The sequence below is a fragment of the Paramormyrops kingsleyae genome, chromosome 6 (assembly GCF_048594095.1).
Source record: "Paramormyrops kingsleyae isolate MSU_618 chromosome 6, PKINGS_0.4, whole genome shotgun sequence".
NCBI lineage: Eukaryota > Metazoa > Chordata > Actinopteri > Osteoglossiformes > Mormyridae > Paramormyrops > Paramormyrops kingsleyae.
The window spans coordinates 25,218,059-25,240,060 of NC_132802.1; the positions used below are offsets into that span (position 1 = coordinate 25,218,059).

General features: G+C 42.3%; 1 protein-coding gene and 1 long non-coding RNA gene across 2 annotated transcripts; one reads left to right on the forward strand and one right to left on the reverse strand.

The window, feature by feature from the left end:
* Positions 1–1,168: 1,168 nt before the first annotated feature.
* LOC111840578 (histone H1-like) lies at positions 1,169–2,446 on the forward strand. The gene has a single exon (XM_023805553.2). It carries the CDS (start codon positions 1,257–1,259, stop codon positions 1,917–1,919), a length of 663 nt encoding a protein of 220 aa, XP_023661321.2. The 5' UTR covers positions 1,169–1,256; the 3' UTR covers positions 1,920–2,446.
* A 549-nt stretch (positions 2,447–2,995) lies between these two features.
* LOC140591647 (uncharacterized) lies at positions 2,996–7,453 on the reverse strand. Its single transcript, XR_011991921.1, has 2 exons — positions 7,233–7,453; positions 2,996–3,473 (listed from the first exon to the last, which is right to left on the reverse strand). It is a non-coding gene; the product is annotated as an uncharacterized lncRNA (long non-coding RNA).
* Between the last annotated feature and the right edge of the window lie 14,549 nt (positions 7,454–22,002).

Here is a 22,002-nt window from a genome sequence, read left to right on the forward strand (position 1 = left end):
CTTGAAATAAATTAGACTCAGTGACTCATATTTAGAACAAAAATATATACAAGTGACCACAGCCCAAATTTCTTTCACCCTCACCTTATGTTTTATCAATCAAACTTAAAACATAGTACACAAGCGGCATTTGGCGAGTTGGCTCGCAATCTCCATCTAGTGGCCATTAAGGAACATTTTTGATTTTTTTTTTTTTTATTGCCCACCACCACCCCATTTTTGAATCTGAGTTTTGAAGCGCACTATTTAACAGGTGGTGTGATTATTTTCTGCAACTATTATTGCACTGTCACATTGACCGACGCAAATTTGATAATTTTTGTGATAAATCAGAACACTAGCAAAACCTCTAGGGAGTCCAGTAATCTAAAGTACCATGTTAGGATGAAATTTGCTAACTTTTCATAAGTTTCAGAAGTATCTTCTAGTCTACGATAGAGAGATATCAAAGTTAAGGTTAAAGCTTAAACTTTTTATGTTTTCGTATGTTTTCATGTGGCCAATAATGCCAGTCGTACTCAGATTTACAGTTTATAGTTTAAATTCGTATATACGTCCTGTCCATTACAGAAAACAAAACATTTGGACAATATATATACGCACAAGTACAAGCAGCAAACATAACTCAAGAAGGAAAGTGTTCCGAGTGTCTTAACAACGACTAATCTACCTTATGTTGAGGCGTGACGCAACGCCCAAACCTCTTAATATTCTGCATGCTACCACGCGAGGGCGTCTGCTGTGCTAGTTAAAATAAACTAAACATTAAATATTTCGATAATGTGCCACTTCTGTAAAATGAAATTGGCCCTAGTAAATTGGCAGTTCCCGACTTCGGAAATGTAAAGCAGGCGCACGCAGGAATACTTTCAAGTTTCCAAAATTTTCTCTCTTGAAGTAGGTCCCCCCATCCTGCTTAAAGCTAGAAATCTGGGGAGTGCTCTTTCATTTCTGTTTTCTTACTAACAGTTTCTAACATATCATTTTACCGAATGCACCACTACACATTATATCGGTCAGTCTGCATATCTGACGTCGAAATATGTAAGATAATTGTGTCACTTGGGAGAAAACTAGTTTTAAACAAACTTCAAAAAACACAACCTCATTCTCGCAGCGACAAGCTGTGTTGTTGTTCCCAATCACGTCCGCTTATCGGTGATATATATACCTTGCGCCGCAACCAGCGTGTCATTTACTCCGCAACTCAAACGAAGTTGTGATTGTCAGGCTCCATCAATAACACAATTTTAGCTATGGTCACTGACACCCAAGAAACAGTGCCAGTCGCGGCTCCTGATGAGACTGCCACAGAGCCCAAAAAGAAAGCTTCCTCCGGTAAGGTAAAAGCAGCGGCGCCTGGAACACCAGCTAAAAAGAAGAAGTCTGGCAAAAAGAAGAATCAACCTGGAAAATACAGTATGCTCGTGATCGACATTATCCGTAAACTGGCCGAGAGGAATGGCTCCTCACTGGTCAAGATCTACAACGAAGCCAAAAAAGTGAGCTGGTTCGACCAGCAAAACGGCCGCACCTACTTGCGGTACTCCATCAAAGCGCTGCTGCTGAACGACTCTCTGATTCAAGTGAAAGGTACCGGAGCCAACGGCTCCTTCAAAATCAACAAGAAGAAGTTCGAGAAATCGGGCGACAAGAAGAGCGCATCTAAAAGTCCAAAGGCCCCCGCGGCTGCCAGGAAAGCCAAAAAGCCATCGGAGAAGAAAGCCAAGGCAAAGGCCAGTCCGAAGAAGAAGAAGAAGCCCGACGCGCCTGCAGGAGCCCCCAAGAAAGCGGCAGTCAAGCCAAAGAAAGCAGCCAAGAAGCCCACCGCTGCCAAGAAGGTGAAGCCGAAGAAGGTCACCAAGCCGTCCGTGCCCAAAGTGCCCAAAGCCAAGAAGTCGCCCAAGGAGTCAAAGTAGAAAACATGGACTTGAGCAGATTTTTATTTTTTTTTACGACTTTTGTGTCAATAGCCATTAACATGGCAATGTCTTTAATTACCATTCAATATATTTTATAGCAGAAGACGTTTATTTTGCGCGCGTTTGCTTTTTTTTTTTTTTTTTTGGTGAAAGTTTCGTGACTTTTGTCTTGTAAGATAGGGGTAAATTACCTTACTTATTGACTTATTCGGTAACACACCATAGAGCTGATGTCATGATTAGACTGTATTGCTTTTTGATTTTCGTTTCTTTCTGCGGTCAACGCCCAGCTGAGTATGTTGGATTCAAAGTTCTTAAATGCATATGTTATTTAATTGGGAAAAGTTTATAGTACCCCGGTAAATTCAATAATATGTGTTAACTTAAAATGTGGCGGGACCATAAGAACGTTTTTTTAAAAATACTGAAACCCACTTTATATACCATGTGTAAGTCCTGCTGTGCTCTTTCCAGTCTCTGCGATTATGGCTTACGTGTGCATTAAAGTGTTATTAAAACTTAAAGCTGAGAAATGTCTTGTATTAACAACTTTTACGGTTAATTTAATGGATAATACTACGGTTTCTTCACTGGGCTGCTCACTATTTCCTCTTAATCTTGGCTCGTGATTGACATAAGCCCCGTGCTCTAATTGGCTAATTAGACTGAAGTTGATATACAAAGCAGCCAATAGGGTATTCTAACGCCCTGGCTAAACTTTAATTAGCCAATTACAGAAACGCTCCGATTTTGAAATCATGGGTCTACTTCCGTGCTTTCTGCTCGCTTAAGAAATGACATTTCCTGTAAACCTTTACGTGCATGACAAGCATTTACCCTCAGACCTCAAAAAGAAAAAAAATCTTTAAAACGTTGCTGAGTCTACTGTGCCGTCTGCAATCCTTTTACAAATCATATACAGGACAATCTCCGATCTCTCTATATCTGGCAGAGTTATTTGCATGATTAGCCACAGGATAACTAAATATCCATTGAAAATCTCAAGATCAGCTTATATTACCTTCAAATATGATTAAACCGTTTTAAAACCTTTCAAAAACTTAAAGCAGTGCTGCATTCTTTACACAAAGTTCTTTTTATTAAAACATCTGATTTTGTACATATGTATAAATGTGACAACTGAAAAACACTAAAATAAAGTGGATGTCCATGGATTCAACGGCAAGCATAGTACAAACTTTACAAAAAAAAAAAAAAAACATAGCTGGTTTACCTCAATTACCATATCAAGTATAACATGTCTAAATGAGTCCTAACTCCACTGAAAAAGAATGCAGAAACCATTCAGAGTATCCCTCTCTAGAAGGCTGAACTACACTCTGCTCCTTTCAGTATCTCCTCTAACCATCTAGTAGTTTCAGGATGCTTTCCCTCTCACGCAGGGCCTTCCAGGCTTGGTCCTTCTTCTTTGTGGGGGTACGTTTCTTTTGTCGCGCAGCCATGATGCGCCGGAATGCTTCCATCACCTCGTTGTCGGCGACCCGGACTCGCTGTCGCAGCTCCTGTTTATGCATCTCTTCCCTGGCCAACCTGTAGTGGCCAACAGATGCTGATCAGGCCCTCTCTCCTCTCTCACACAAAGCATTAGGAGGGACAAATGGGTAGATCACCCAAAGGGAAAAAATGAAAGGAAGGACTAAAGAGAACGCAGCGGGCCTGCCGACTAGTAGGTAACTAAGACTAAACTGCCAGTATTATTATCTTTAATTGTTTTTTTCTAAATACAATATCCAATAATCTACATGATCCATCTTCCAACGCTTTATCCAGTACACACTGGTCTGCATGTCATTACATCAGAGGGAACTGTAGCGACCTGGATTGATAACTGGTTAACGGATAGGAAGCAGCGAGTAGTTATAAGAGGCTCAATGTCACAGTGGGCCTGCGTTCATAGTGGGGTACCACAGGGTTCAATTTTAGGACCACTTTTGTTCCTAATTTACATAAATGATATAGACACCAATATATACAGTAAACTGGTGAAATTTGCAGATGACACCAAGGTGGGTGGTGTAGCAGATACTGAACTAGCGGCTCAGCAGCTACAGCGGGATCTTAATTTAATTAGTGACTGGGCTGACACCTGGCAGATGAAATTTAACATAGACAAATGTAAGGTACTCCATGTAGGGAGCAGAAATATAAAGTACAGGTATTTTATGGGACCTACTGAATTAAAGGTAGCTGATTATGAGAAAGACCTTGGTGTGTATGTTGATGCTTCCATGTCTCATTCTCGCCAGTGCGGGGAAGCAATAAAAAAGGCCAATAGGATGTTGGGGTATATCTCCAGGTGTGTGGAGTTTAAGTCAAGGGAGGTAATGCTAAGATTATACAATTCCTTGGTGAGACCTCACCTAGAATATTGTGTACAGGTTTGGTCACCATATCTTAAAATGAACATCCTTCCCAAGTTCCTATTTTTATTCCAGTGTATTCCCTGTTTTCTTACAAAAACATTTTTTACAAAACTTGATAGAGTTATTTCAACTTTTATCTGGAATAATAAAACACCTAGAATCAGGAAGTTGTTTCTGCAAAGACCTAAAAGATATGAAGGAATGGCTCTGCCAAATTTTCTAATTTATTATTGGGCTGCTAATATCAAATGCCTACTGAATTGGCGTTGGGACACATCCTCTATTGATCTTCCAGGCTGGCTGCAAATCAAATCTACTTCTTGTGGTCCAATCTCACTTTCAGCTCTTTTGTGTTCATCTATTCCTTTACATGCACCCCAGACCTGCCGGAATCCAGTAGTGCTTCATTCACTAAGAATCTGGTCTCAGTTTCGTAAACATTATGGCCTAGCCTCCATGTCTGTTTACGTCCCTGTCATGGCCAACCTGCTATTTCCAGCTTCTCTATTAGATAATGCATTCAGACAATGGTTTAAAAATGGAGTGTTGAATATTATGACGTTATATAAGGATGGCGTCTTCATGTCATTTGATCAGGTTAGACAGGAGTTTGCTCTGCCAGCAAATCACTTTTTCAGATACCTACAAGTTAGACATTTCATACAGAATAACATCAGTCATTTTCCTTCACTACCTCAGACATCATTTCTTGATTCAATCATAGAAACTCAGCCAGAGGTTAGGGGAACCGTCTCAAAGCTGTACACAAATATATTTGACATGGAAGGTTCTTCACTGACAATAGTAAAAGAAAATTGGGAGAAGGATATGGGTACAACTATTAATGATGATCAATGGTCTAACATACTTCAAAGAATCCACTCCTCCTCTATTTGTTCGAGGCACTGCCTCATTCAGTTCAAGATTGTACATAGACTTCACATGTCTGAGGTTAAGTTATCCAAGATTTACCCGGGGGTTAATCCTATTTGTGACAGATGTAGACAAGCACCTGCTACTCTCTTTCACACTTTTTGGTCATGTCCAAGTATGACTGCATTCTGGTCTTCAATATTTGAGGTGTATTCTGTGATTTCGGGGGTAACATTTGACCTTGGTCCTTTTATCGGACTTTTTGGCGTACCATTGAATGATCTCCTATTACGAAAGACACAATTAAATTGTATAGCCTACTCCTCCCTTTTGGCTCGGCGACTCATTCTTTTAAATTGGAAAAATGAGGAAACCCCCCTCCTTTGGCAGATGGATATGTGGTGTCATGTTTTTCCTTAAGATTGAAAAGATTAGATATGCATTGCATGGATCAGTGGGAAAGTTTGATATGGTATGACATCCTTTTATTTCTCATATAGAACAGCTGACAATGCACCTTGACTCTGGATAATGTGTGATGTGTACAAAGTAACTGAGTGACTACTCTGGACCCTGTGTTTTTTTTTTTAATTTGTCTTGTGGTGTTGTGTTTATTTGTCTTAATGCTTGTATCCGTGGGGGGTTTTTGTATGTCTGAAAAAACCAATAAAAAATACATTGACAAAAAAAAGAAACAATTGCATAACATAGGATACCATAAAATCAAGATAGGATAGGTTAAAAGAAGAAGTTTAAGATAAAATTGTATAAGATAAAGGATAAGATTAAGATAATGATAAGTAGAGATAAGGTTAAGATAACATTATATAACATAACATAGGATACGATAAAATTAGGATAGCTTACGATAAGGTTAGAATAAGATTGTATAGCATAAAATAATATATAATATTATATATAAGGATAGGATAGGTTGTATAACATTAGATAACATAGGATATGATAAAATTAGGATAAGATTGTAAAAATCGAACGCGAGAAACCGTGAAATTTACGTGACGTCCCCTTGTCCGCAACTGAAAGCGAACACGGAAAAGTGAAGCATCAATTGGCCTTAAGTGTCACGCCAGATGCGTTAGTTGGCAACCCTGTTAAGCCCCCTAGACCCCGTCCATGAAAGAATCATGATGGCCATTGAAAGGATGCAGGCAGACACTGGAAACAGTATTGAACGCCTGGTCCAGACCATTAAAAAAAATCCCCCTGGCCCGGCGTCCATGGAGAACATGTGTTTTGAGAAGCCCTGCAGGACAGTGCAAGAGCTTGAGGGATTCAAATTGCAGTTGGAGGGCCCAGAACAAAAACAAAAGATGGTATGTTGATATGCCATATTGCTGTTTAAAAGGGTTTGTCTAATAGCAACACTAAGAATTGTTTTTAAGTATTTATCTTCATATGTTGTATAGATCCGTTTTTTTAGTCTGATGGGAGGCTGCAACATTGGGGACGTTGTGAGGAGAATCCTCAGAAAGATAGCTACAAACGAGGTCTGGTCACGTTACGGCCTGAAAGGCCGAAAAGGAAAGCTGTCCTTCTTGGGAACAGCACTCCACCATGTTGTTTTAAGTAAGCTTCTAAAAGACCCTTCTTCTTATAATCATGCATATGTTTGAAACAGAAAATTAAAAACCACATATATCGCTAAATGAATTACCTAGTATGTTAAACGGTTAGATTTCACAAAATGTTGTCCATTACATTGCATAGACCCATTATTTAATATTTATTAAATACTGCATTTTTTCTAGGAGCTTGTGCTGCACAATTTCCGAGGTTTAGCGAGAAGGACATTGAAAATTATATAGGGGATACCCTAAAACACGCACCTCACCGTGCGATACCTGTAAGTTTTTTTTGTTTATCTTCGGAGCAGTTAACACTTAAAACTGCACTGCACATTTATGGCATTTTTAAATTCATAGTACCTGTTCACTTAAATCGGACAAGCCAAGGTTGTCACGCCCAGCTCGTCCGATCCTCGTGCGTGCCACGTCCCCTCATTACTCACGTGCACTACCCCGATTGTGATCACCTGTTTCCTGTTATTTCGGCTTGTCTTGTGTATTTCAGTCCGCGTTCGAGTCTGTTTCCCCAGATCTGTCATTGACGTTGTTAACCGAGTGCTCCCTTGTCTGCTTGTTCTCCATAATAAACCCCGTTGCCCTTGGATTGCAGTCTCCCTGATCCTGCTATCCCGCACCCCACTCGCTCGCCCGTCACCCGGTCGTGACAAAGGTGCTGTAACATTTTATGGCAACATAGGAGGACATCCAAGATATTAGTGTAACTCGTTACTTTTATTACCCTTCACCTTGTCTCTCTATTAAACCTTTGTTTCTGTCACAAATTCATGGACACCTACTCATAGTCTAACCACTAATAATCTCACTTTTCTCTTATATTTCCACACTTTACATGGCAAACACATTTGGTTAATATGCTAAGTTACCTCATAGCCTGTACACCTAAGGGTAATCAAAAGCAATTAAAAAGTAAATGAAGTGACTGGTATATATTGTTATTTATGATTTTCAGGCAGCGGAAGAAGAACCTGGGCCATCTACACGACGACAAATTCAAGACGGTGACTGAGTTTTCTCTCAAACGTTTCTTTTTTATTGATAGTGTTTTTGGATGGTTTCAGCTCAGTTTGAGAAAAGAACATTTTAGATGTTACTACAATGACTGAAATAATTGTTTCATGTAAATAATTTGTTTAAATAATTGTTTTACATAATCTGAGTCATTTTTGGTCCAAAACCAAAACATCTCTCTCTCTCGCTCGAATTATGAACAATAAAAGAAATAATAAGAACTGAAATGCATTGGATATAATTGTTTTATAGCGTAAACACATTTTGGTATTATTGCATATATTAAACTTTAAGTCACCTAAATGTTGTGCAAAAGTCCCTGTAATATTACTAAAGTTCTGCAAACGATCTGAGTTGTGCTGTACGAAAAATCCACCTGCACACATCATTGCGATGTGCGCATGCACAATATTACTCATCGGATTAGGTACTGTTTTGTGTCTGTTGTTGCAGCTCGGGGCAACACCACTAACCTATTTGTCATACTATGTTAATTGGTAGATAATAACAAGTCCTATTTCATTACAGGTTATTTCGGGTAATCTCTCCTTTTCTGTTGTATAAAAATCTCAATATTACTCACGGAAATATCACATATGGCAATGTGATCGTACAGCCCTAGCTTTGAGAAGGTGGTGCAAGAACTAAAAAATAACATTCCAGGTAGGTCCCCTAAAGGTTACTGTAATTGTCACTCAGGATCTATAAAAATCCTGGGAAAGTGATGAAAAGACCAAATAGGACCAAAAAGAACATTAAAGTTTGGTGCCCGAAACCCAACACGTCCTGAAAGTTCCCCGAATGTTCCGAAAATGATGTTCCCCGAACGTCTAAAGAACTCCACATCGTGACATCCCGGGAACGTTCTGGGAAGGTTACACAGCAACGTCCTTTACACTAATGGGTATGTTCTCTGAATGTACGAGGAACGTACAATTTCTAACTGGGTAGACTCCATTCTTGTGTTTGTCCCTAAAGAGAACAACCAGGATAGGAAATGCTGGGAACCGACCAGAGTCCATCCCTTACCGGTGGCATAGTAACCCGAAAGTGTTTGTGAGTGTGGTTTATGTCAGATTAGGAGAGCTGAAATGAACCTTTTGTTGGATGATAGCCGGCGACCAAAATAAGAGCTAGATCACAGAAAAGTGTTTCAAAAGCGACAGCGTAAAAGTGAAATGCAACGCTGGATGGAAGTTTTCTAGTCCTGATGAAGGATGTAGAATCGGAATCAGAATCCTTTTATTAGCCAGATATGTTTCCATACAAGGAATTTGCCTTGGTGGTGCTTTTACATGACATTACAAAGAACATACCACATTTAGCAAAGACATATGCAGAAAGGTAATAAACAATAGACTGGCAATTGGGTAATATGATAATTATATGATAATTAAGTTTATTAATGGCAGTAATGATGGTAAAATGATATTTATATATGTGTGTACATAGTAATAATTGTAGTATCAATATAAAATATATAAATGGTATAATAATTTAAAGGGCTCTTAAATGGTGCCGTTATTAAGTAGCAGCCAAGTCAACTATATGTGCAAGAGTGCAATATGTATACAGAGTTTGCAGTATGTGTGCATAATGTGCAAGAGTGCAGAATATAATCATAGAGGAAGTTTATCAGTTGTTCACTGGTTATGCTGGTGGATATTTCACTGCAGCTGACGATTAATTGAACGTCCATTCAGAGACTGGCTTGGTTAATGAGAGAGACTGCCTAAGGGGAGAAGCTCTTGGCGTGTCTTGTGGTCTTGGTTCTGATTGCCATGAGTCTTCTCCTGGAGGGTACGGCTTGAAAGATGTGGTGAGCAGGGTGAGATGGGTCCTCAAAAATTTTGTATGCCCGTTTCCTGCTTCTGGTGATGTACAGGGTCTGGAGGGTAGGCAGGTTACTGCCGATTATTCGCTCTGCTGAGTGGATGATGTGTTGCAGTCTGGCCTTCTCTCGTTCAGTGGCTGATCCAAACCAGGCTGTGATGGAGGAGGTGAGGATGACTCAATTATTGCAGCGTAAAACTGGGCCATCGTGGTTATAACATGTTATTTTGGATCAGGCACGGACAGTTGTGAGAGTTCAGTCCGCATTAGCTCCGATAGAATAGTATTAAATGCAAAGCTAAAGTCCACAAACAGAATCCTTACATATGCCTCAGGGCACTCCATGGGTCGGAGCAAGAAATGGACTCCAGTGTTCACTGCGTTGTCCACAGGTCTGTTGGTTCTGTAGGCAGACTATAGAGCAGGGGTGTCAAACTCCAGTCCTGGGGGGCCAGAGCCCTGTGTAGCTTAGTTCTTTCCCTGTTCCACCACAAATGATTCAGCTCAAGAGCTGTGTGGTAATTAGCACAAGGAGTTGAATCAGGTGTGTTAAACGAGGGGAAACCCAAAAATGTGCCGGACTCCGGCCCTCCAGGACTGGAGTTTGACACCTGTGCTATAGAGGGTCAAGCGATGGGTCTGTGATGGTTTTAAGGTATGACAGCACAAGTCTCTCAAAAGCCTTCATTACCACTGATGTGAGAGCCACCAGTCTGTAGTCACTGAGGCAAGAGACTCTGGGTTTCTTTGGAAAAGGTGTTATTGTGGATGATTTAAGACACAAAGATCCAGTGACTGGTTGAAAATATCTGTGAAGACAGGTGATGGTTGATCTGCACAGTGCTTCAGAGTGGCTGGGGAGACAGAGTCTGAACCAGGAGCTTTGCTTGTATTCTGGCTACTGAAGATCTTGTTTGTAAACCATGGTTCGTCATTATTATAGCTGACAACAGACTTTTTGGGAATGCGAGAGTCCTCGCAGAAGCTTATGTGCCATGTTACAGTGTCCGTGTATTCATCCACGCTGTTAGTAGCAAAACATTCCAGTCTGTCGAGTCAAAGCATGATTTTAATTGCTCTACTGCCCCACATGTTCAGTGTTTCACTCTAGTAACGACAGGTTTAGCAGTTTTCAGATTTTGTCTGTATGCTGGAATTAGATGAATTGTTGCATGGTCAGAGTTTCCTAGTGCAGCACCAGTCATTTTCTGTCATTAAAATGTGACGTCTTTTCAGTCACCTATTTATTTGTTTTGGCTTTTTCTTATTATTATCTATGTGTTCATTGTAATTGATTAATAAGATTATTTATTTTCATTATTATTTCTTTTTCACTTATCTTTGAAATGTGATTTTGACATTTTAATTTGATTGTATCCTTGTCTTTGTAAAGCACTTTGAATTGCCTTGTGCCTGAATTGTGCTATATAAATAAACATGCCTAAAATCTTTGACGATGACAATGTGCCCAGCCGGCTGTGAACTGTTCGTGCGCTTCAAGAGATTTGTAGTTTTTAAACTCTTTAAAAGTGTACGCACTAATGACAGAAACTAGGTGGTTGACTGTGTCCCCATTAGAAAGCCAAGGTAGCACATCGGGATCCCTTGTCCATGTGTTTGCTGGCATTTCATAAGGGTCGACGAGGACACCATAGACAGTGGCATACTCTCACTGTTCTTCGCTTTCTCCATCTTTGCATTTCTTGCAGTGTGAAGATCTGCGAGCTGTTTAATTTTAGTGACCACTCCTTTTCAGGATTATGTCATATATGTTTAACATTAGTTCAAAGTGTGGAAGGGAAATTTTAAGTAATGGTAGGCCAGGGTTGGGAGGCATTGTGGGATTGTTCTTGTGTCTCAGGTTTTGTTGTTTTGGGGATGGTGCCGTGTGTCCTTGTCTCACAGCCACCTGCACAGAACCAGCTTTGCAGGCCACAGACCTTGGAGAACTGGGCTGAAGGGAACATCGCCGGGGGGAGAAAGGGGACCTGCAGGAAGCCTTGAAATGTAGCTGCTATACTATGCTAGATGCAGTTTGTTGTATGGTAGCATTTGAACACACAAGCAAGTTATGTACCCATAAGGGTTGTATATGTTTACGCTAAAGTCTTTATTTAGGTAATATAGGGTTGGGGTTTCCCTTACTGATAGCGTTGTGAGCCATGCCGGCCAGGCAGAGCAGGCAGGACAGGCGGGTCAGGTGGGTCAAGCAGGACAGGAGAGTCAAGCTGGACAGGCTGGACAGGCGGATCAGGCGGTGCTGCAGGCAGATCGGCGCCGGCAGCAGGCAGCGCAGCCGCGGGCAGATCGGCGGCAGCTGCAGCAGGCGGTGCCGCGGGCAGAGGGGCGGCAGCAGCAGGCAGTGCAGCCACGGACATATCAGCGGCAGCAGCCGGCAGCGCAGCCGCAGGCAGAGCGGCGGCAACAGCAGCAGCAGGCGGTGCCACGGGCAGGTCTGGAGCATGCAGGTCCGGAGCCGGCAGGAGGGGTGCTGAGCGCGTGGGCGCCCTCCCTTGTAGGGCTTTGGGAACCCGGGGAACGGCGTCTCTTACGGCGCGAATTCCGCCGTGCCCCAGACGCTCCGGCCGATAGAAGTAAGCCTCCATCGGAGGTGGCTTCTCCGGATGGGAGCTGGCCAGGCTGGTAGCAGCGGTGTCATCCCAGGCGGGGAGGAGAGAGCAGGCTCCCAGGAAGAGTGATGGAGTCTCTTCCTGCTGCTTCTCCCCTCGCTCGGTGAGCCGGCGCAGTAGCCGACGGAGGCATTTCCAGGCTCTCTGGAGCGGGTATTCCTGCCCGGCTGGGCGGTCCTTGCCAAGGAGGTCCGTGCCCCGGTTAGCCAACTCCAGGGCTACAGGGTCCTCCTCGACCTCTGGCTGGGAACGCCAGTACACAAATTCCTGCAGCAGACCGAGCCGATCGTGCTCGGTCTGCCGCTTTGTGCTTTTTCGGAGATCAGTCATTCTGTCACGATACGGGGCGGGCGAGCCGTGGAAACAGGCGACATGCAGCCAGAACATCAGGTAACCGGGATTTATTTACACAGACGGACAGGCACGGACATCTACGGACAGTACAACAATGACTGATCTGGGGATGACTGACTCTGACAGGGACTAAATACACTAAACAAGCTGAGGGAAACGAGCAACAGGTGAGATCCATCAGGGAAGAACACGAGGTAATGAGGGGGGCGTGGCACACATCGGGATCGTACGGAGCAGGGTGTGACAGAAGGGGGGGGTTGCACCTTTTTGCTGGGTTGGGAGTGGAATTTCCCTAATCTTTAGGGTTTTTGCCCTCCTTCCTAGGCTGGATAGACAGGCTTATGTGTAGGACTCATAGGAGGCCTAGGCCTAACGAGGATTGGAAGCTGAACATCCTTGAAGTAGACCAATAGAGGTGGCGTATTATGTTTGTTGTATGTTCGAAACCTGGTTTGCAGATGTTTGGTAACCAATCAGGACTTAGAAGTCCATATAGGGGAATTCGTCTGCTGATTTCTGGGTGCGGGGTGCATTGCGCATTGTACCCAAGTGTGGCTGGAACACTATAGGATAGGACTTTATTGATCCCACAGTGGGGAAATTTGTGTGTTACCACAGCTCTAGACAGATAAAAAGAGTACAAGAGTAAAAAAAAATTAAAAATACAGAATAAGAATACAAGAAAAAAATAAAATAAATAACAATATAAAATAAGATAAACACTGAATACAGCAGTAGTGCCTATGTACACCCATACACAATATGTAATATATGGATAGTGGGTTGTGGGAAAAAGTGCAAGTAATATAAATAACAACTATTTCACTACTAAAACAGTTGCATTTACCTCTATGAGGTGGTAAGTAGTGGTGACCATAGAGGTAAGTATCTGGGTGACTTATGACATCATGATATGTTATAGAGTCTAACTGCTGTCGGGATGAATGATCTGCGAAAGCGCTCCTTCCTGCAGTGAGGGTGTATCAGTCTCTGACTGAAGGAGCTGCTCAGCACACTCACAGTCTCATGCAGAGGGTGATGTGGGTTGTTCATGATGGATGTCAGCTTAGCTAGCATCCTCCTCTCACCCACCACCTCTACAGTCTCCAGAGGGCATCCCAGCACAGAGCTAGACTTCCGCACCAATTTGTCAATCCTGCTTCTGTCCCTATGCTGGATTGCTGAATAAAGAAGAAAACTTTGCCCATTACATGCGAGGTCTGGAGTTTGATTCAAGTGTGACAGAGTGAGAGTGATTATAGAGGATTATAGAGTCATAGTTGTTTGGGTTAATTCTGAGTACCACAAAAGTTGACAAGTCCTATTTTGGCAAGAGCTAATCATAAGAGCTAATCCTAATAATTTTCATCCTTGCCGTTTAAATCACTCATGAATAGATGTGTTTGTGAGAAATTGGTTTGTTTTAAGCATTTTAAATTTAAATAAATACTGCAATACTCATTGAAGAAATACATCTTTTCCAATATTGTGCAGCCTAATAATGAAGTACTTACTACTACGAGATATCTAACAACATACAATACAACATTCAACAGGGGGTAGTAAAGTGATATGTGGCAGATCAAAGTGCCAATTCGATGTGGGCAGTGATTAGCATGTGGAGAATGCTGCAGCAGTATTACAAAATCAGCAATTCTTTTAAAAATAATAGTGATATAAAAATATTATTTATTAATAAGTGTCAGGGTCAGCCCCTGCTGTTGTCACTCTGTGTCCCTTCCCCGTTTGGCCAGCAGGCATTGCTGGTCATCCCGTCCTTCATGTTTGTCTTTGAGTTTCCCCTGTTACCTGTCTAGTCATGTGGCTCAATGTGTTGCACATGTGGTTGTCTGTGTACCCTTCTGACCTGTGTTTGAATCCCACCTCCTCTGTTGTATTTTGCTCCCTAGTGTTTCATTTGAGTTTCTTTAGTTCTTGTATCTGATTTTGTAGTTGGTTTTGGTTTTGTTCCTTGTGCCCCTGATTGTGTCTTTACATGTTTAATTCCAGTGTTAGTTTCTGTTTCCTTGGTCAGTTCTTACTTTACCTGTTTTCAGTTCCTTTTGAGTTTATTAGTTTCACCTGTGCCCTGTTTCCTTGGTCTTTGTTAATTAGCCTCACCTGTCCCGTGTTAGTCTCGTTACCCCTTAGTATTTTAGTTCCTGCTTTTGTTCAGTTCTCCAGTGGTTCATTGTAGTTTATGTCTATGAGTGTGTTATTGCTTGTCTTGGTTAGTTTGCTTAGATCTGTGTCCTGGTTCCCCCCCCCCCCCCCCCCCCCCCCCCTTCCTAGTTTTTGTTTTGTAATATTAAGTCTTTAATTATCCCCTTTAGTTTTGACCCCTCGTGGTCCTTTTGGTTTCATTGTGTTTATAGTGTTTTCTGTTTTATTTGAATAAATCCCCATCTGTCTCTGAGCCGCAAGTGGGTCGTCCGCCCCTTTTTGTGCCTGCACTATGCCTCGTTCCCGCACCCGAGCTGCCCGGTACCGTGACAAACTTTCTTACGCGTAACTTTCTTACGTGTAACATATGCAGAAACACGAGCCGCCCGGTACCATGACAGAACGAACCACCCTCAAGGACGATCCCCAGGCTCCGGGACACCTGCCCCCCCTGAAGGTCTGGATGACGTCCAGGCTCGTGTGGAGCAGCTCCGTTCCCTTCAGGCCGTCTGGAAATGGCTATTCCTGACCCCTACAGTCCTCCGGTCACCATGGTTGTGCCAGGCCCTGATGGAGGCTGGCAACCAACTTCTCCAGCTCTCTCCTGCATCTCCAGAGGAGGAGGTGTGTAGGCTGGAGACAGTTTTTTTTTTTTGACACCTGGTGGACAAAAACAAGTCTCCTCTGCCGCTCTGCCCGAGCCCTGCCCAGGGGAAGCGTCCGCCACCACCGCCGCTCTGCCCGAGCCCTGCCCAGGGGAAGCCGCAGCCGCCGCCTCCGCCGCTCTGCCCGAGCCCTGCCCAGGGGAAGCCGCAGCCGCCGCCTCCGCCGCTCTGCCCGAGCCCTGCCCAGGGGAAGCCGATGCCTCCGCCGCTCTGCCCGAGCCCTGCCCAGGGGAAGCCGATGCCGCCGCCTCCGCCGCTCTGTCCGAGCCCTGCCCAGGGGAAGCCGCAGCCGCTTCCGCCGCTCTGCCCGAGCCCTGCCCAGGGGAAGCCGCAGCCGCCACTGCTCTGCCCGCACCGCCCGCGCTCGGCCCACAGGGGGCCATGCCTTTTGACTGCATCTCTGCCCAAGGCCGTCCTGGCCCCAATCCCCAAATGTCAAACTACTACCTCCACCCAAGCGAACCTTGCATGGTGCTGGTGGAGGTCCAGCAGAGGGCCAGGCCGGTTCTGTCTCCCGAAAGGGGAGACGGGGACACACCAGGCGGACCAACCACCCAGACGCAGTCTCATCACCCTCCAGTTCCTGTCCTGTTCCTCATCGCTCCCCAGTTCCCATCCTACAGACCCCTCCTCATCATTCCCCAGTCCTGTAGTCCCTTCCTCGTCACCCTCAATTCCCAGTTCCAGTCCTGCAGTCACCTCATCGCCCTCCAGTCCTGCACTCCCTTCGTTGTCCCTTTCCAGTTCCCATCCTGCAGTCTCTTCCTCATCGCTTCCTGGTTCCTGGCCTGCAGTCCCTTCCTCGTCGTTCCCCAGTCCTGCAGTCCCGTCGTCGTCCTCCAGTCAGTCACAGAGCCCACAACCTACCAATCCTTTCCCTTTTCTGTTTCCTGGCCAGCTGCCCCAACAAGTCCCATTTCTGCCCTTCCCTTTCAGTTCGTCTGCCCCATTTCAGTCCCAGTGTCATGTCGCTGGTCCTTTCCCTCGCCCTGCTCCTTTTGTACCTTTCCCTTCTGGTTCCCCTACACCATTTTGTTTTCTGCCTCGTGCCCCTGGTCCTGTTCCTCAGTGTCCGCGTCCGTTTGTTCCTGGTCCCCCAGTTCTGCCGCCTACTGTGCTCCCTCGTCTAGTCTTCTTGTCCCAGCTCCTGGTGTCTGCCCTATCTGTTTTTGTTCCCCTCTTGTCTGAGCTCTTGATTCTGTCTGTCCAGTTCCTTGGTTTTCGTTAGTGGGTTCCCTGTCTTGTTCTATGTCCTTGTCCTGTCCTCCCGTTCTCTGTGGCCCTGGCAGTGCCCTTGTGCGTGTCCGGTGTCTGCGTGTTAGGTGGGGGGTACTGTCAGGGTCAGCCCCTGCTGTTGTCACTCTGTGTCCCTTCCCCGTTTGGCCAGCAGGCATTGCTGGTCATCCCGTCCTTCATGTTTGTCTTTGAGTTTCCCCTGTTACCTGTCTAGTCACGTAGCTCAATGTGTTGCACATGTGGTTGTACACTTCTGTCCTGTGTTTGAATCCCACCTCCTCTGTTGTATTTTGCTCCCTAGTGTTTCATTTGAGTTTCTTTAGTTCTTGTATCTGATTTTGTAGTTGGTTTTGGTTTTGTTCCTTGTGCCCCTGATTGTGTCTTTACATGTTTAATTCCAGTGTTAGTTTCTGTTTCCTTGGTCAGTTCTTACTTTACCTGTTTTCAGTTCCTTTTGAGTTCGTAACTTTTTTACGCGTAACTTTTTTACGCGTAACTTTTTTACGCGTAACTTTTTTACGCGTAACTTTTTTACGCGTAACTTTTTTACGCGTAACTTTTTTACGCGTAACTTTTTTACGCGTAACTTTTTTACGCGTAACTTTTTTACGCGTAACTTTTTTACGCGTAACTTTTTTACGCGTAACTTTTTTACGCGTAACTTTTTTACGCGTAACTTTTTTACGCGTAACTTTTTTACGCGTAACTTTTTTACGCGTAACTTTTTTACGCGTAACTTTTTTACGCGTAACTTTTTTACGCGTAACTTTTTTACGCGTAACTTTTTTACGCGTAACTTTTTTACGCGTAACTTTTTTACGCGTAACTTTTTTACGCGTAACTTTTTTACGCGTAACTTTTTTACGCGTAACTTTTTTACGCGTAACTTTTTTACGCGTAACTTTTTTACGCGTAACTTTTTTACGCGTAACTTTTTTACGCGTAACTTTTTTACGCGTAACTTTTTTACGCGTAACTTTTTTACGCGTAACTTTTTTACGCGTAACTTTTTTACGCGTAACTTTTTTACGCGTAACTTTTTTACGCGTAACTTTTTTACGCGTAACTTTTTTACGCGTAACTTTTTTACGCGTAACTTTTTTACGCGTAACTTTTTTACGCGTAACTTTTTTACGCGTAACTTTTTTACGCGTAACTTTTTTACGCGTAACTTTTTTACGCGTAACTTTTTTACGCGTAACTTTTTTACGCGTAACTTTTTTACGCGTAACTTTTTTACGCGTAACTTTTTTACGCGTAACTTTTTTACGCGTAACTTTTTTACGCGTAACTTTTTTACGCGTAACTTTTTTACGCGTAACTTTTTTACGCGTAACTTTTTTACGCGTAACTTTTTTACGCGTAACTTTTTTACGCGTAACTTTTTTACGCGTAACTTTTTTACGCGTAACTTTTTTACGCGTAACTTTTTTACGCGTAACTTTTTTACGCGTAACTTTTTTACGCGTAACTTTTTTACGCGTAACTTTTTTACGCGTAACTTTTTTACGCGTAACTTTTTTACGCGTAACTTTTTTACGCGTAACTTTTTTACGCGTAACTTTTTTACGCGTAACTTTTTTACGCGTAACTTTTTTACGCGTAACTTTTTTACGCGTAACTTTTTTACGCGTAACTTTTTTACGCGTAACTTTTTTACGCGTAACTTTTTTACGCGTAACTTTTTTACGCGTAACTTTTTTACGCGTAACTTTTTTACGCGTAACTTTTTTACGCGTAACTTTTTTACGCGTAACTTTTTTACGCGTAACTTTTTTACGCGTAACTTTTTTACGCGTAACTTTTTTACGCGTAACTTTTTTACGCGTAACTTTTTTACGCGTAACTTTTTTACGCGTAACTTTTTTACGCGTAACTTTTTTACGCGTAACTTTTTTACGCGTAACTTTTTTACGCGTAACTTTTTTACGCGTAACTTTTTTACGCGTAACTTTTTTACGCGTAACTTTTTTACGCGTAACTTTTTTACGCGTAACTTTTTTACGCGTAACTTTTTTACGCGTAACTTTTTTACGCGTAACTTTTTTACGCGTAACTTTTTTACGCGTAACTTTTTTACGCGTAACTTTTTTACGCGTAACTTTTTTACGCGTAACTTTTTTACGCGTAACTTTTTTACGCGTAACTTTTTTACGCGTAACTTTTTTACGCGTAACTTTTTTACGCGTAACTTTTTTACGCGTAACTTTTTTACGCGTAACTTTTTTACGCGTAACTTTTTTACGCGTAACTTTTTTACGCGTAACTTTATTTCTAATAAAGTATTTTAATAGTGGGTCGCTGAGTCATGCTCGCAATAATTAATCCTCTGGAGCCTAGGGGTAAGAAACACACTTTCACTGACTGGCGCATGATCACACATTTCTTCAAATATCATAAACTTAATTCATGACAAATTATTTTTTATATATTTGCTTTGCCATTACACTCGTCTTTATTTTAATGTATTTTGTAAATATGTCAGATTTTTGGTAAGTTTGTAATTTGACATCAAAGTAAAGACATTGCAAAATGCAGTTTGGAACACTTGCAGAAACATTATAAAAGTACATAGTAAGCAATGCTGGCAGTTTGTTTTGATCCCAGATATCTGATCACCAAAGTCTTGGCTACATGAAGATGACTAAATGGTGTAGTTGCAACATTCATTTGAATAAATAAGAAAAACCTAACTCATGTAACTATTTCTGGCTCCTTTCATTGAATATGTAGCAACTTTAATGTGTATGAATGAACCATTGTCACCTGGCCACGTCCCTACCCCCCTTTTATGGAGCTGATGGGGACGTATCTGGATCGCATTTCACCGTTGCGCTGTTAATCAAATTACCGTGCGAATGCGATTTGAATATGCTGACACAATTACATGCTGGGAGGGGGGGTCATGTACTAACTGACAAACTGGAGCAAATGTAAAAAGACAGAGCCGATAACTATTGTTCGAGCTTCTTACTGTACATGCTGAATGTATGTCAGATAGTCGCTCCCTGATTGTAATCAGTCAGAGAATAAACTGGTGACTTGCAACTACTCCTCGTCTCAGCTGTGAATCTCTTCTCATCCACGGACCCGGTGGAGACTGCTTACCCCAACAGATTTCAACGAGATATAAACTGAAATAGACGCGAAAAGTACGCTGCATCGCCGACGATGCACTAGACCCCAGAGCGTAAAACAGCAGTTCTCACAATAATCATTAACCACTATACATGACATAACACACAGCACATTTATAATCACGCCAAAAAAAGTTACGCCAAAAAAAGGGAGCACAGTATGGGGCAGAACTAGGGGACCAGGAACAAATGGACGCGGACACTGAGGATCAGGACCAGGGGCACGAGGCAGAAAAAAAATGGTGTAGGGGAACCGGAAAGGAAAGGTACAAAAGGAGCAGGGCGAGGGAAAATGACCAGGGACATGACACTGGGACTGAAATGGGGCAGATGAACTGAAAGGGAAGGGCAGAAATGGGACTTGTTGGGGCAGCTGGCCAGGAAACAGAAAAGGGAAAGGATGGGTAGGTTCCCAGCCAACATGTCCATGTGGGGCCCATGTGGGTTTATGGATGGGCTGAATCATGGGCCCCATTTGGGCAGCCCTACTGGGCCCCATAAAGATTTGTCCTCAGGTTCCATGGTGGCCCCACCTGTGGCAGCCCACCTGGGGCTAATATGGGCTAAACTTGGGGCTCATTTAGGCAAACTCACTGGGCTCATGTATGGCCCCACTACTGAATGCTCATTTGGGTAAATGATGGGGTTTTAACAGGCTAAACCTTTTGGGCAACTGGGCTATATACCTGGGTCCCACAAAGGTTATTTTTCAAATATTAAAGCTATATATAAATTTGGTTAGGCTAAAATCTAAATGTACACCATGTACTATTTTACACAAACTTACACCATTTGCTATTTTTACACAAATTTACACCATTTAGTACTTCTACAATTCTTATTTAATTTTAAAATGCAAGTACATGGCTTACGTTAATAACAGGTAAATGAGGCAAATAATGGCATTAAGATTTCACAAATGTTATTTTCAACTTTGTCTAGACATTTAAAAATGAAAAAAATTCAGAATGTAGTTTAAGTAATGAAGTTTATTAACTGACACCAAATTTTCAACAGAACATTGTCATTTGTGAATGCAAAAATACATTTTTGAAACAAAAAAAAAGCAATAAGTGAAAAGTTGAAACTATGGCTGAGGCCCGGCTGCAGCATCATGCCTACAGAGGAGAAAAACAAAATGCATTAAAATTCATATTATAGTCATTTATGCAAAACAAAAACTAATAAATCCAGCTTTTGTGTTTGACAAAAAAGCTTTCATACTTTTTTTAATTCCATTTGTGAGTATGCAAGCACAACCAAATTATCACCAAGTGTCATCAGTTTCTGTTTTATTATGGTATGCAGCCCGAACCATGTGAGAATTTCATTTAAAATGTCTGCTCTAGCATTACAGTAAGACAAGATTATATCAATTAAGTTGAGTAGTAAAGAATTATCAATTAAATTAACAGCTCAAACATTAATTGACAGATCTCCAGAATATCTATGAACCCATCCAACAAGTATTATTGTGCTGTATCGACTATGGTATGCTATACTACATTTTTTCCCCCCAAAAGATAGCAACAGAGTACTTTTATAAATTACAATATCACTGACATATATTTAGTGATGCACAGATACCAGTTTTTTGAGACAAAACTTTGTAAAATAAAGTAAAATTTAAAACAGGCGCTTAACATTTAGACCAGAGGTCTCCAGCTCCAGTCCTAGAGAGCTACCGTCCAGTTAGGTTTTCTATCCTACCTGGCCTCTGATGAGCCACACCTGTTCTCAGGTAAATACCAGGGCCAGGTGTGGCTCATCAGAAGCCAAGTGGGACAGAAAACATACTGGATAGTATCTCTCCAGGACCGGAGTTGGAGACCCCTGATTTAGACTGTAATTATATAGTGCATTCTTTATCGTATCATGGAATAAGTCTATTCCATGGGGGAAAAAACGTGTATACATTATGTGTTTTAATAAATACAAGTTAAAATGACTGCATTCAAATAAGTAGTTTTCCATCAGAAACAAATTAAACCATAGAAAAAAATGTCAATTTTCCAACTAGTAGGTATGCAAACATGTACAGAAACCCCTGTCTCTGTATATGGTATAGAAGGCAATATTATATTCCACATAACTTAATAAGACAACTAATTTTCACAAATGTATATTTTAACCCCACCACATACCACCACCTAGTTTTCATATGTGAGCTCAAACTTTAGGTGGGAAAAT